The 14,921-nt window shown below is 41.9% G+C and overlaps 1 protein-coding gene across 1 annotated transcript in view; it reads left to right on the forward strand.

The window, feature by feature from the left end:
- The window catches only part of KAT6A (lysine acetyltransferase 6A), a 107,321-nt gene that overhangs the window by 90,289 nt on the left and 2,111 nt on the right, over positions 1–14,921 (forward strand). The window contains 7 exon segments of the mRNA XM_024765119.1: positions 1,053–1,214; positions 2,229–2,322; positions 4,779–5,010; positions 5,708–5,957; positions 7,366–7,983; positions 10,902–11,214; positions 13,303–14,921. The exon segment at positions 13,303–14,921 is cut by the window's right edge and continues 25 nt beyond it. Of these exon segments, the coding sequence (XP_024620887.1) occupies positions 1,053–1,214; positions 2,229–2,322; positions 4,779–5,010; positions 5,708–5,957; positions 7,366–7,983; positions 10,902–11,214; positions 13,303–14,921 (3,288 nt within the window).

Here is a 14,921-nt window from a genome sequence, read left to right on the forward strand (position 1 = left end):
ATGTGTAATAGCTGTATATTGAATAAATCTTAATATATTTCCTGACTGCATCATGGTTGTATGACTTACGCTACATCTGTGATTCTGTGTTGTTAGTAGTGGTTTTTAATTTCTTGATCTCAGTTCTGTGGTTTAATTGCCAAGTATTAATTGAGTACCTGCCATGTGCTCAGTTCTGTTAATTACTATGATGATAGAATTTCAAATTGTCAGGAACTATTCCATCCCTCACTTCCTTCATCTTCCCAAAGCCTTTATTTTAGGTGAGGAATAGAGGAGCTCTTGACCTCGTGGGGAGGGAAAGGGTGTGGTGTACAATAAATTACTTAAATTGCTAAAGAAATTGCAGTCTTGAAATGTCAATGTCTTTGGGTCTGATGTAGACAGTTGTTGGCATTTCCATAAAAGAGCTGGCTCCAGCAGTGCCAAGAATTACAGGGGTATTGGGAGCATGTAGCCTAGTCCTCCTGATCTTTGCCAACCGGAGTCCAAGAAATAACCTCACTTGCCAGGTTGCTGCCTAGGGAACCTGCTTGGTGCTTCTGACAATAGATAATAATCCCTTGAGTAGCTTTATTTGGGGGAAATCTCATCATGGCAGTCAGATTACATTGCTTTTAGCTGCTGGCACAGATTAAACTATAGTTTTACCTTGCTTTACTTATATGTATTTTAGAAGAGGTTGCATTTAGATCTTTTGTTGAATTAAATACTTTAAAAAATACATCAGATCAGCTTGCCATCTGAAGGATTCCTGTAGTCAATCTTGTTATAAAAGCAAAAAGTGCTGTTTTTAAAACTGGCCATCACCTCCTTGTCTAGACTTTTCATGCTTTGTTGAAGTGCAGTGTTTTATATATTTAGTTGTTTTAAAATAGCAGGCACTGTACTCTGCCGTTTCAAGGGACCGCTTCCAGGTCCATTTTGTTCTGATAGCTGCCAGCTCCTCTTCGGCTGGACTGTGGGTACTCACAGGTGCTTGTTTCTGATGTGTGTTATTCTAGAACTAAAGAGACACCCTGCTGACCATTTTGTCTATTTTTTTCCTCTAGGTTGATGGGAATGTGAGTACCATTTATTGTCAGAACCTGTGTCTCTTGGCAAAATTGTTTCTTGACCACAAAACACTCTATTATGATGTGGAGCCATTTCTTTTTTATGTACTAACCCAGAATGATGTCAAGGGCTGCCACCTTGTTGGCTATTTTTCTAAAGTAAGTATATCAGCTTAAATTTTTTTTGAATTCATATGGAAATCTGAAACAATCTTTGCTGGTTCTCACTAGGAGACACTACAGGATGCAGCACCTCTGGGTGCCATCTAGCTTTCTGGAAAGGGAAACAGAAGGAACATTGAGAAACTTACCTGTTACCAGCAGGTGCCTAGTAATGTTCGACAGACTGTACTCTGCTGGGAACATAAACTGCTGCTTACCCAGAGGGAAAGCTTTACTATGATTTCTACTCCCATGGTGATGATAGATAGAACTCATGAAATAAACAGAGTCATTACCTCTCTGAGTTCTTTCTCATTTTAAATCTCTTCCTAATTTGCATTTTAGGCATAGAAGTAAGAATTTTTAGGAAGCCACTTTTATTAAAGGGTATTTTCTCTCCTTCAATTTTTCATTCTCTTGGGGAGAAAAAATAGTTTCTTTTGTAGTCAAACAATGTAAAAGATGTACTTTCATTTAAGCAAGCCCATGGTAAAATCTAAGTGTATAAAGATAGTTAAGTGAAAAGTCCTAGTTCTGTTATTAGGCTATTTCAGTAGTTAAATATAATTTTAAATATATTGCTTGATTTATAAAAGTGTATTTATTCCCACCCTATGTAGCACCAAAAAGGGAAATAAAGGAAACTTTGGTGATGAATCGTCCCACTTCTAGGGTGCCACACTGACACCATTTGTAGCTTTGCAGATCCGTTGGGACTCGGATTCCTCTGCTCACCTCAGGCATTGACATACTGTTTTTGAGTTGCACATGGTGTTGGGTGGCGTCATTTCAATTTATATTTTTATTCTCCTGGTATGGTTGCTTTGTGGGTAATGGCAGTGACTTAACCATGTCCTTTCTCCTCCCAGAGGGGTGTTTTTTTCTTGATGTGCATTGCTATTCCCAAAGGACCAGGGCTGTGGTTTTTGACTATTAGTATTTGTTTCTTAAAAATTAACATCAGTGTTTAGTCTTACCAGCCAAAAACTTAGCTTTTGTTTTCTCCACCAGGAAAAGCACTGCCAACAGAAGTACAACGTTTCCTGTATAATGATTCTTCCCCAGTACCAACGCAAGGGCTATGGCAGGTTTCTCATCGATTTCAGTAAGGATTATAGTAACATAATTGCTCATTGTCTCTTCCTGTGGAGTGTGTGTGTGTGTATGTATGTGTGTGTGTATTTTTAAAGATTTGCAGATGATTTATTGGTTGCTTGTATCTTTTGTCATACTGCTGAGTGGAACTTTTTTTTATTCTTTAAAATTAAGGGTACTTTAATTAATTAATTTATTTTTGGCTGTGTTGGGTCTTCGTTTCTGTGCAAGGGCTTTCCCTAGTTGTGACAAGTGGGGGTCACTCTTCATCGCGGTGCGCGGGCCTCTCACTGTCGTGGCCTCTCTTGTTGTGGAGCACAGGCTCCAGACGCGCAGGCTCAGTAGTTGTGGCTCACGGGCCTAGTTGCTCCGCGGCATGTGGGATCTCCCCAGACCAGGGCTCGAACCCGTGTCCCCTGCATTAGCAGGCAGATTCTCAACCACTGTGCCACCAGGGAAGCCCTGCTGAGTGGAACTTTAAAGCCTAAGGCCATGAACATGTTTTTTCTTTTGGTTGCATGTGAATATTTCCAAAATAGCTAATATTGGATATGAGCTTCTGTGTGATCTATAGCAAATAGTTTTAATTTGCAGCTATTAATTTACAACAGAACTTAGTTCTGTTTTATGCAGTTAATTCTCACAACAATATTAAAAACACTGTAAAACTACTTAAATTAGTACTAATAAAGAAGTGCAGCACCTGCCCTCTTTTGATTACCCAGTTATCTGAGAAAATGTGTGTGTGCATCGTTTTTTTAGTTACAGGCTCTATCTACCTCGTGGTTAAAAATATGCACCTTTAAAAATTTTAGAAGTAAATGATACAGTAAAAAATTGGAGTTAAAATTGAAAGCTAACAGTTCTTAAAAAAGGTTATTGTGGAACTTGCAATTTGTTGTTGTTGTTTTTATAAATTTATTTATTTATTTTTGGCTGTGTTGGGTCTTCGATGCTGCACGCAGGCTTTCTCCTAGTTGCAGTGAGCGGGGGCTACTCTTTGTTGCGGTGCGCGGGCTTCTCATTGCGGTGGCTTCTCTTGTTGCGGAGCATGGGCTCTAGGCATGTGGGCTTCAGTAGTTGTGGCTCACGGGCTCTAGAGTGCAGGCTCAGTAGTTGTGGCACATGGGCTTAGTTGCTCTGTGGCATGTGGGATCTTCCCGGACCAGGGCTCAAACCTGTGTCCCCTGCATTGGCAGGCGGATTCTTAACCACTGCGCCACCAGGGAAGCCCTGCATTTTGTTTTATACATTGATAATCTTGCTTAGAAAGTAAATGTATGTTTGAGGTAAATTTTATACTGATTATAAAATAGTGGTATTCGAGGGCATATTTTCTCTCAGATAATTGGGCTAAAAATAATATTTAAAGGAATAATATTTAAATAAATAATAATATTTAAATAATATTTAAAGAAGTAATGGTTAAACTAAGGATTTTGATACAGGAAATTCTTCTAAATATCAGATGATTACATCACTAGTATTAATTCTCATGCAGACCAATGAAGCTTATTCTACTTGGCCTTAGACTGTGTTCCTGACTATATTTTATTGGAAATATGTGCCATTGGTTATTTTTTACATTTTCTTGGTGGTTTTTTTTCCGACTAATAGTAGAGGGTAAAACTCAGATTATTTCCTTTAATATCAGTATACTGTTTTGAAATAGGACTCATGATTGGACATGTATGCCATTAAGTAGCAAAGTTAGGGGAAAATATTTTATTAGTCATTTTTTTGAGATATACAAATAATTGTATGATTACAGTATTTTTTATTATCAAACATTATTTTAATGTAATGTATTTTCCCACATTACCATTCTTAGACTGATTTCCCTTAGAATTTATGCCTTTCTTTTCCTGTTCTTGAGACTCACGCACTGGACAAGAGGACAAAGTAATACCACCACGCACAGTGACGCTCGCACACTGACATTCTTGTTCACCAGAAATTAGGGTGATAGGTAATTGTGAGGATAGCTTTGGTTGAAGTGAGAAATCGTCATCTAAATCATTCACAGAACTGCAATCTTCATAGATAGGGTTATGTAAAAACTAAAGGCGTTCTTTTGTACTGTGCAGTTCGGGTAGATCTGTTGCCATCTAGTGGTCTAAATAAAACATGCAAGGGTGGTTTCCCCTCCTTGTACATTGAATAAAAAGCATTCTTGCCTATGAATGTGAAGTCCTGATTTTTAACAGTTTGAATATTCTAACTGTGATTTATATTAACTATAGACAAAGTAATGCTAACTTCATGTTCGGTGTGTACAAATTATGTAATCTTCCTGCAAATTTGTTTTCAAGTGATTTTGTAATTTTGTTCTTTTTCTTGAAGGAATTTACCTTTGAAATTATAGCGTATGATACTTGGATTGATTGTGGAAGAGGGGCTTGTTATTTTTGTAAACTGCCCTCTTTTAGGCTCTCTGACATATTTGTGATTTGGGGGTTTCTTTAGGTTATTTGTTATCAAAGCGTGAAGGCCAAGCAGGGTCTCCAGAGAAACCGTTATCCGATCTAGGTCGTCTTTCCTACATGGCTTATTGGAAAAGTGTAATATTGGAGTGCCTTTATCACCAAAACGACAAGCAAATCAGCATTAAGAAGTTAAGTAAGTTGACTGGAATCTGCCCTCAAGACATTACTTCCACACTCCACCACCTGCGAATGCTGGACTTCCGGAGTGACCAGTGAGTATCACATCCCTTTGTATAACCTTTGAAAGATAATTAGGTAGAAGGTTTTGGATCGGACAGCCAAATTGTCAATTAAAGGACATAAACTAATACAAATGGTGTACTTGGTGATACTGAGACATCATTTTCCTTTCTGTATTTTATACTATTGACCATATTTTTTTTTACAACTTTTTTTCTGGTCTTCCTTCTTCTAACTTTTGTACCTAAGCTACTGAATCTTTTATTTTATTTATTGGGAGCTCCTTCACAATACAAGAGGTAACAACTGTAGAAATAGTGTCAAATAAAATACACCCTTGATTAATTTCCATACAAATGGGACAAAAGAAATACAAGTCAAAGGAAAGACAGCTTACCCTTTTCTAGTGTGGTTGAGAAAAGGTCACAAAGAAAGGAGGCATTTGGGCTAGAAAGATGGAGAGTAAAAGAGTACAGGAGAGTAGCAGAAGTTTCAGAGGTGGGAAATGTGAGAATGGGAAGTGGCTGAAACAACCTCATCCCTCACTCTAGTTGAGTGTGAAGTGTTTGTCCAGTTCATATTCTGAGCCATCTCAGTGGTGGTGTCTTCCCAGGGAGGCTTTTTGTGAAGCATTTTTATCTCCAGGGCTTTCTGAGGGTGTAGCTCCATATTCATTGTTTGGTACTCCTTGTGCGTCGTTGATTGCTATAAACTTTTCTCTGGTTTCAGATTTGTGATTATCCGCCGGGAAAAACTGATCCAAGATCACATGGCAAAGCTTCAGCTGAATCTGCGGCCTGTGGATGTAGATCCAGAGTGTTTGCGCTGGACTCCTGTCATAGTCTCCAATTCAGTCGTCTCGGAGGAGGAGGAAGAGGAGGAGGAAGAGGAGGAGGAGGAAGAGGAGGAGGAGGAGGAGGAGGAGGAGGATGGAGAACAGGAAGAGCCTCAGAGCCAGGAAGGAGAATTAGAGACGAGTGTAAGGGCACGAATGGTCCCTGTTGTTGATGATACAAGAGCATGTTTTGGTTTTCATGAGTGTTTGTGATGTACCTATAATGATATCTTAAACCAACACCATAAATTCACATTAGAATTTCTGAGTTTATTTCAGTGATAGAAATTTCAGGAAGACTGTGTTTTGTTTACTTCTTTCTATATTTTTAAGCCTTGTATCATTAGGAAACCTTCAAATTTGTTATGTTACTTATGAGTAAATATTTCTTATCACAGTGCCAATAAGCAGCTAAATTTGAAGCTGTATAGGAATTGAGGAATCTGAATTGAATCTAAATCTGACCATTGTTTAAAATAAAATGAAGATACATTTTCCTTAAAACATTAAGGAAGTAAACAGATGCATGTTTTCTAATGGAGCACCAAATAGTTCAGTGTCTCTAGCCATTAAAGGGTTAATGAGGGACTGTACTCCATTACATCATTTTCAGTATTTTTCTTTATGTGATGTGTACTTGTCTCTGTTCTTTTCTTATTTATTTATTTATTTTTAATTTAATTTAATTTTTTTATCGCGGTACGCGGGCCTCTCACTGTTGTGGCCCCTCCCGTTGCAGAGCACAGGCTCCAGACGCGCAGGCTCAGCGGCCGTGGCTCACGGGCCCAGCCGCTCCGCGGCATGTGAGATCTTCCCAGACCGGGGCACGAACCCGTGTCCCCTGCATCGGCAGGCGGACTCTCAACCACTGCGCCACCAGGGAAGCCCCTGTTCTTTTTTTTAAAGCAGTGCTTTTCATCCTTTAAAAATCTGTGTCCTCCTTTGATAAACATAAAGTTTCATACCCCTGTTTAGTGTAATTTTCAAAATAAAATAAAATATTCAGAATAAAATAAGTCAAAATAATTACAGAAATTTTCTTTAATTTTTTGAGCATCCTCTTTCTCTTGCCCATGCCCCAGAGTCCGTCTCCTCTGTTTATAAATTTGTTTCTGAGAAATTTCATAAACTATCTCATTTAACATTTACCAGATTATAAGAATAATAATATTCACTTTGTTTATTGAATATGGTATTGTATAGCAGTTAAGAGCGCTGACTCTTGGGTCAGACTGTCTGGGTTTATATCCCAGCTTCTTCATTTGCCATTCCATGACCTGGGGCAAGTTACATTCTTTTGTGCCTCAGTTAACGTCATTTGTAAAATGGGGATATAATAATAATAATACTTCATGTAATTGGTGTGAATTATACCCATATAGTATTTAAAACAGTCCCTAACACATAAGAGATATTTGTTAGCCATTAAATAATAACTTTCTCTTTAAAGCTCTGTTTTCTTTTTTTATCTCAGTTTTTAAAAGGTCAGAATAGGAGATATAACCAAATAAGACTGAAAATTAACCAGCATGGTTTTATTTTCTAACATCAGGTGGGGAAGTCTGCATCTCGTGAGAACAAAGAACAAGATTCTTATTCTTCAGTAGAAAGTGAAAAGAAACCAGAAGTTACAGCACCAGCCAGTTCTACGCGTTTGAACAAACAGGTCCTTCCCCGTGACAGTCTTCCTGCCAATAATCAGCCATCTCGGAGAGGCCGCTGGAGGAGGAAGAACAGAAAAGCCCAGGAGCGCTTTGGTGATGAGGATTCAAAACTGCTTTTGGAAGAGACATCAGCTCCTCCGGAGCAGTATGGAGACTGTGAGGAAAAATCAGAAACCTGCCAAGAAGAGTACACGGAAGGCCAGGAGCAGTCGGCAGCCTCGCAGGAGCAGCCAAGCCAGGACGCGATGCCAGATGGTCCCAAAAGAAGACCGAGTGAGGGGCTCGAGCTCTGGCGAGGACCGCTCAAGAAAAGCCCCGAGCCTCTGAAGTGTGGGCTGCCAGAAAGCCACGACAGGCTGCCCCGTCGCTACAGTGAAGGTCGCTACAGCGATGGGGACAGGGCCCTCCTGCGGGGCTGCAGCGAGAGCAGCGAGGAGGAGGGGGAGCCCGAGAGCCCGCGGTCCAGCTCGCCCCCGGTCCTCACCAAGCCCACGCTGAAGCGGAAGGTGGGGTCCGTCTCTGTGCTGTGCTGGAGTTAACCCATAGTGTGTTAGCCTTTCAGCTTCAAGCCTCAGTATGTTGCAGCATGTGATGTTCCCAGTGAGCATTTGAAATGTGCACATGACTTCTTTGGTTCGTGGGAGTTCACTTAGAAGTCATAAATAAACTTGTTTAAGGGCTGACAGACTGTTTTCAGCTTGCTAGTTTGATTTCAAAGTAGGACTTTTCAGGGATTTAAAAAAAACATACAGGGACTTCCCTGGTGGTCCAGTGGTTAAGACACTGTGCTTCCACTGCAGGGGGCACGGGTTTGATCCGTGGTTGGGGAACTAAGATCCCGCATGCCACGTAGTGTGGCCAAACACAAACAGACAAAACGTACAGATTAGAAATGTTTCTATTAGAAAAGGAGAGGAAACCACTACACAATTCGATGGAAAGTGGGCGTAACGGTGCCCTGCATTGCGATGCTCGGAGTGAAGCCATTCTTCTCACCCCTGGTGGTACTGTCTCTCCTGTCCTCTGTCCTCCCTTCTCACTCTCCTCTCCAACCCTCCAGTGGTTTGACTTAACTTTGTTTTAAAAGTATTTTCTAAACTATATTTCATCATCTTGCAAAGGTTGAATGATAGCCAGATCGTTAGTAAACGCTGTGTGATGATGACAATGACTTCTGTTAATCTGTATACCAGAAATCTCCCAGGCTATGGGGTGAACTTTAAACATTGCTGCAGACCAGCCAGACTGAAGTGTGTCAGCTCTGGATGAGCCATTCTGTGCTAGTGAGGTGACAGCTTTCATCCAGAACAATAAAATCATTCTTTTCCTTAGCAGAACCTTAAAAAAAAAAAAGAAGATAGGGCTATTTATTAAAGAATGAGCTTTCCATTTTAGAAGAGTTTTAGATTTACAAATTTATTGCAAAGAAAGTACAAAGAGTTCCTATATTCCCCAGTTTCCCCTATTATTAACCTTTTACCTTGGTATGGTACATTTGTCACAGTGAACCAGTACTGATGCATTTTTAGCTAGAGTCCATACTTCATTCAGCTTTCCTCTGTTTTCCCTAATGTCCTCTCCTGCCCCAGCACACCACCTTATGTTTAGTCGTCATGTCTCTTTAGGCCCCCTTCTTGTTGTTGGCAGTTTCTCAGACTACTTGTTTTTGAAGGCCTTGCCAGGTTTGAGGAGTACTGGCTAGATTTTGTAGAACGCCCCTTATGATAGTAAAATGGGGTGATGGGTTTTGGGGAAGAAGGCCCCAGAGGTAAAGTGCCATTCTCATCACATCATATAAGGGTATCTGCCGTCAGTCCGTACCGATTACCAAATACAAGGGTATTTGCTGTCAGTGTGACTTCTCACTGTTCACGTTCACATGAACCCCGGTCGCCTGGCTCCAGGTATCAGGTTTGTCAGGTTTCTCTACTGTAAAGTTACTCCTTTTTTCAAACTCTTTTCCATACTGTATTCTTTGGAAGGAAGTTACTGCCTACAGCCCACACTTAAGATACAGGGAGTTATGCTCTACTCCCTAAGAGCAGAATATCGTGTTAATTATTTGGAATTCTGTTTGGGGGATTTATCCATTTTTCCCCATCTATTTCTTGATTCAAGCATTTATTTATATCAGTATGGACTCATAGATATTTACTTTATACGTCAAGTTATAATCCAGTTCTACCATCTTACTAATTTGTTGCTCAAATTGTTCCAGCCTTGGCCATGAGGAGCTCTTTCAGTTTTGCTCCTGTGTCTCTTCAACATACATACCCTCAACATTGTGAAGTGTTTTTGGTTTGTTTTGTTTTCAGCACTTCGTTACATTCTGGTTCTACAAAATGTTCCAGGTTCATCTTGTGTATTTCATGCCCCAGTCCTAGGATCAGCCATTTCTCCTCAGAGCAAGTCCATGTTTAACCTAGTTTGAAAATTGTGTTCTCAACTAGAAAACTAGTAAATTTGAAGTGAAGAAAAAATGATTAACCTGCTGTTCGTTACGTGACCATGAAGAATATATCTTTGCCATCCTAGGCTTATATTGCCTTTTTATAAAATAAAATTGTGCTATTTGCCTGTGTAAAAAGAGAATATTATAACAGGCAGTGAGATCGTGTACAGGATACTTTTGAAGTTTTTGAAGAGATTCACTTGACTAGGAGTCAGAAACTGTTTTACAGCCATTTCTCTACTGACTGGATATGACCTTAAAGCAAGTTCTGTAAATTCTCTGGCCTCTCTAGAATGAGGGGATTGAATTAGATCAGTTTTGGTGATACAGTATTATTTTGTGATATCTTTCATGTGATTCAAGGTGTTAGATCAACCCTAGTACAAAATTGTGCCTAATGTACCAGGTCCCAGTAACAGAGTTATTTTACTTCTGAATGCTCATGGACGCCAAGGAGACCTGAACCCATTCCCAGGCTCCACTGTAACTCTTTGTGGATAGCCTATGAAAATGGTGTACAGCCTTCCTGATGGTTCTGCTGACCTGCACAGTGGAGTTGTGAGACGAAGAGTGTTTTATTTCTTTTTTTCTTTTGAGGAAAAGAGAAGTTAAGGGACTAGTCACTGTGTCATTTCTGAAATAGTCAGCTTCCCTAGGGTGCTAAATTTAACTGAACTGTTAGTAAGGGAATGTTAATATCTACTCTCTAGGCATGCCTGTCGATTCTTTTACACAGTTGTATTCAGTGATACTTTGTATCTGTGACACTTTATGTATGTATAGTATCTTACTATAGTATTTTTTATCTTTTACTATAGTATTTTGAAATAATATTCAAAATGTCTTTTGGCAAACGGCCTGTTCATTTTGTATGTGCTAATTCTAGCAGGTTTAAAAACTATTAATCATGTTACTAATGGAAATGATAGCATTCATTACTGTAAATAAAATGCTCCTTTCTCTTTTAAATAGAAACCAATTCTTCACCGAAGAAGGCGAGTCCGAAAGCGCAAACACCACAATAGCAGTGTGGTCACAGAAACCATTTCTGAGACCACGGAGGTCTTAGACGAGCCTTTTGAAGACTCTGACTCCGAGAGGCCGATGCCAAGATTAGAACCCACGTTTGAGATTGACCAGGAGGAAGAGGAAGAGGATGAGAACGAGCTCTTCTCTCAAGGGTACTTCCGTCACTTGTCCTCACAGGACGTTCTCAGGTGTCGACCCGCTTCTAAGAGGAAGTCTAAAGACAGAGACGAATACGAAGATTCAGATGATGCTGATGGTATGCTTCGCAGAGCTGTTGCTTACTGTGGTTTTCTTGTTGTGAAAGATACAGCAGTGATAGTGGCAAACCTCCAACAGAGAGGGCTGAAAGGCAGACACGACCCACTGGGCACGTGCAGAATGACTCGCAGCCTCTGAAGAGTTGTATCAAGTGTGCTCATCCTCATTTTCTCACTTAGTTTTCTGTCCTTTTATAAAAGTGCTTTTTCGTAGTTCCCCCTTCAACTCAAGACCTATTTTTGCTTCTGCAGAAAGTATCTTGCTGTTAGGAAATTGTTCTTTTGCCTGCTCCTTTCTCGGCCATTATCTGAATCTTTAGTCAATGGGTATATTAGACTTAGCATCAGGAAGATATTTAATTAATAACCCTTTAATGGAATGTGCAGTCTATAGACCTGGCCTGTTTTGCTAATTGTGTATGCTGAGTGCTTAAAATAGGCACTTAGTAAATATTGTTAAATGACTAAGTGCTTAGAAGTGGTTCTCAAATAAGGTCAGGTTCATGTAAATTGGACTTGATTCAAATCTGTTCCTGAATCATATCTCTAATATGTCTTACTCAACAAGTAGTTAAATTTCTGATAAAAATGGTAACAGTACCTCAAAATAAGTTAAATTTTATGGCATAGCTAAAAATCCACTGATTAGACTTGTTGTCATTTCCTTTTTAGAGATGAAAAAAAATGGGCTATATATGACTTGGGTCCCAAACTAGCTGTTCACGTCTAGCCTAAAGTTTCTGCCCATGTGTCGTGCTGCTTCCGTCTGGAGGGCTTGCCTTGCTGGGGTCAGATTGAGCTGCTTTGCTTTGCTGGGTGAATTTGTAGGAATCTTGTTGTCCATGCTTGGTACATATACCTATAGCTTTTATGTACTAACCAGTTGGGCTTTTATTCTCCTTTTAAAAATAAATTCACTCAATTTCAAATCTAGTAGACAACTTGCATTTTCTTCAGTCTCATAGTTTTGTATAATAAATACTTTTAATATAGTAATGACTAAGTTTTTTGCTTTATCGTGCATGATTTTCCAGAATTTTATTATGTTATATTTTGAGATGTATAACTAGGAAGCTAAAATTTTATTTTGTAAAACATTGTGGCACTTTAGTAAAATTCTATCTTGGATCATCATAGATTAAAATAGTATCCTATAAGTTCCTGTTGGACAAATTTTTCTCTAATGTAGACATTTCCTTTGTTTATTTTCAGGTTGTTACTGCTAACTACCTTTTCAGTCCCACCAGTGCCCCTCCCCCTCAATCCTATTAAAAAATAGGATTTGCTGGTCTTCTCTTTAAAAATTAATGGGAAATGTGGATGTACTTAATACCACACCAAACTGTACACCTAAAAATGTTAAAATGGTAAATTTTATGCTGTGCATATTTATAGTTTTTAGAAATAGAAGAAATCAATGGGGAGAAAATAATGCTAATAATCAAATTTATTTCTAATAAACCATTGTCATTGGTACATTAACTTTTGCTTCAGGTCAGTATTTGTCCAGGACTACATGCCTTGCAGCTCTTCCTATACAAACACAACATTGGCTGGGAACTGTTGGTGTAGGGTTGCTCAAACATGGCCTGGAGTAATTGGCTTGATATTACCTGAAGTAGTGATTTTGTAGAAACTAAGGAAACCAGAGCAATAATATAAATTGCAAACAGGGGTGGGGGGAAAGAAGGAGAAATGAGCGGATGTGTAATTTACGCAATAAAGACAGCTTGTCTAAAGTAGCTGTAGGAACTATTTAGTATTTGCATCCTTATAAAGCTTATTTCCATTTTAAAGATGGTGAAACTGAATATTAAGAGTCCCTCTCCAAAGCCATGCAGTTGGTGATGATAAACTTGAACCTAGTGGGTGGGCCAGGATCCTCTCTCGTTGTTCTGCCGGTTCACTGTGTGACTTTAGAGGATATCATGGAATGGGTGTCTCCTTTAGATCCTTAACCTGAAAGTGAAGATAGGAGTTCAGGATGATTATTAAAATCATTTCTGTTGTACGTGTGGTCTCAGAAAGAGGCACTAAAAAATACAAGACCCTGTAATCTGTTTTTATTTTTTATCCCTCCTGTGCAGACACTCCTATCCTAAAGCCAGTATCTCTTTTGAGAAAATGTGATGTGAAGGATTCTCCACTTGAGCCAGATACGTCCACGCCCATGAAAAAGAAGAAGGGATGGCCCAAGGGCAAGAGCCGCAAACCAGTCCACTGGAAGAAAAGACCTGGTCGCAAGCCGGGACTTAAGCTGAATCGGGAGCTGGCAGCCGTTTCTACTCGAGAATGCGTTGTTGAGCCTGTTGTCCCTCTTCCTGAGCCTGGACGTGAACCCCAAGTTCAAGAGAACCAGGAAGCTGTTGGACCCCGAGAAGACTTGCCTTTAAGGGAGGAAAGGAAGGAAGGGGAGGAGCTGCCTCTGGAAGCGGAGGAGGGGGAGGACACCACCAGCAGTGACGTCAGGGCAGCCTCTCCGGCGGACAGTTGCAGCCCCGAGACCGGAGCCGAGGGGCCCGGGGTGGGCGAGGAGGAGGAGGAGCCCCGCGCCCCTGTGGGGCAGCAGCCGTCGGAGGAGGGGCCGCAGGACCTGGCGCAGCGTGCACGTGAGGAGGAGGAGGAGGAGGAGGAGGAGGACGCCGCGGAGACCCAGCAGAGCGAAGACCGCGACGCGGATGATGAGGACGACGGCCACCTGGAGTCCACAGAGAAGAAGGGGCCGGAGGAGCAGCCAGCTGGGGGCAACGTCAAGGAGGAGCACGGTGGCCAGGAGTCTTTTTTAGATCCTGATGTGCACAGCAGTCGGGAGCACGCGAAAGACAAGGAGGAGACAGAGCCGGATTCCGAAGAGGAGCAGACTTCCCACGAAGCATCCGTGGTCTCGGAGCACATGCCAGGCTCTGAGGACGACCACGAGGAGGACTCCCACTCTAAAGAAGAGCTGCTGCAGCTGAAAGAGGAGGCGGAGATCCCTCACAGTGACCTGGATCTGGAAACCGTGCAGGCCGTGCAGTCTTTGACTCAGGAGGAGAGCAGCGAGCATGAGGGCGCCTACCAGGACTGCGAGGAAACCCTGGCGGCCTGTCAGACCCTGCAGAGCTACACCCAGGCCGACGAGGACCCGCAGCTGCCCCTGGTGGAGGACTGCCACGCCTCGGAGCACAACAGCCCGCTGTCTTCTGTCCAGTCCCACCCCAGCCAGTCGGTGCGCTCGGTCGGCAGTCCCAGCGTGCCTGCCCTCGAAGGGGGCTACACCCAGATCAGCCCGGAGCAAGGATCCCTGTCCGCGCCGTCTATGCAGAACATGGAGACCAGCCCCATGATGGATGTGCCTTCCGTGTCGGACCACTCCCAGCAGGTGGTGGACAGCGGCTTCAGCGACCTGGGCAGCATCGAGAGCACCACGGAGAATTATGAGAACCCCAGCAGTTACGACTCCACTATGGGCGGCAGCATCTGCGGGAACAGCTCCTCCCAGAGCAGCTGCTCCTACGGCGGCCTGTCGTCCTCCAGCAGCCTCACCCAGAACAGCTGCGTGGTCACCCAGCAGATGGCCGGCGTGGGCGGCAGCTGCAGCCTGATGCCACAGAGCAGCGTCCCGCCCGCCGCCGCCACCTGCAGCATCAAGTCCCCTCAGAGCTGCGCAGTGGAGCGGCCTCCCAGCACCCAGCAGCCACCGCCGCCTCAGCCACCCCCGCAAGCG

The sequence above is a fragment of the Neophocaena asiaeorientalis genome, unplaced genomic scaffold, assembly GCF_003031525.2.
Source record: "Neophocaena asiaeorientalis asiaeorientalis breed wild unplaced genomic scaffold, Neophocaena_asiaeorientalis_V1.1 scaffold14, whole genome shotgun sequence".
NCBI lineage: Eukaryota > Metazoa > Chordata > Mammalia > Artiodactyla > Phocoenidae > Neophocaena > Neophocaena asiaeorientalis.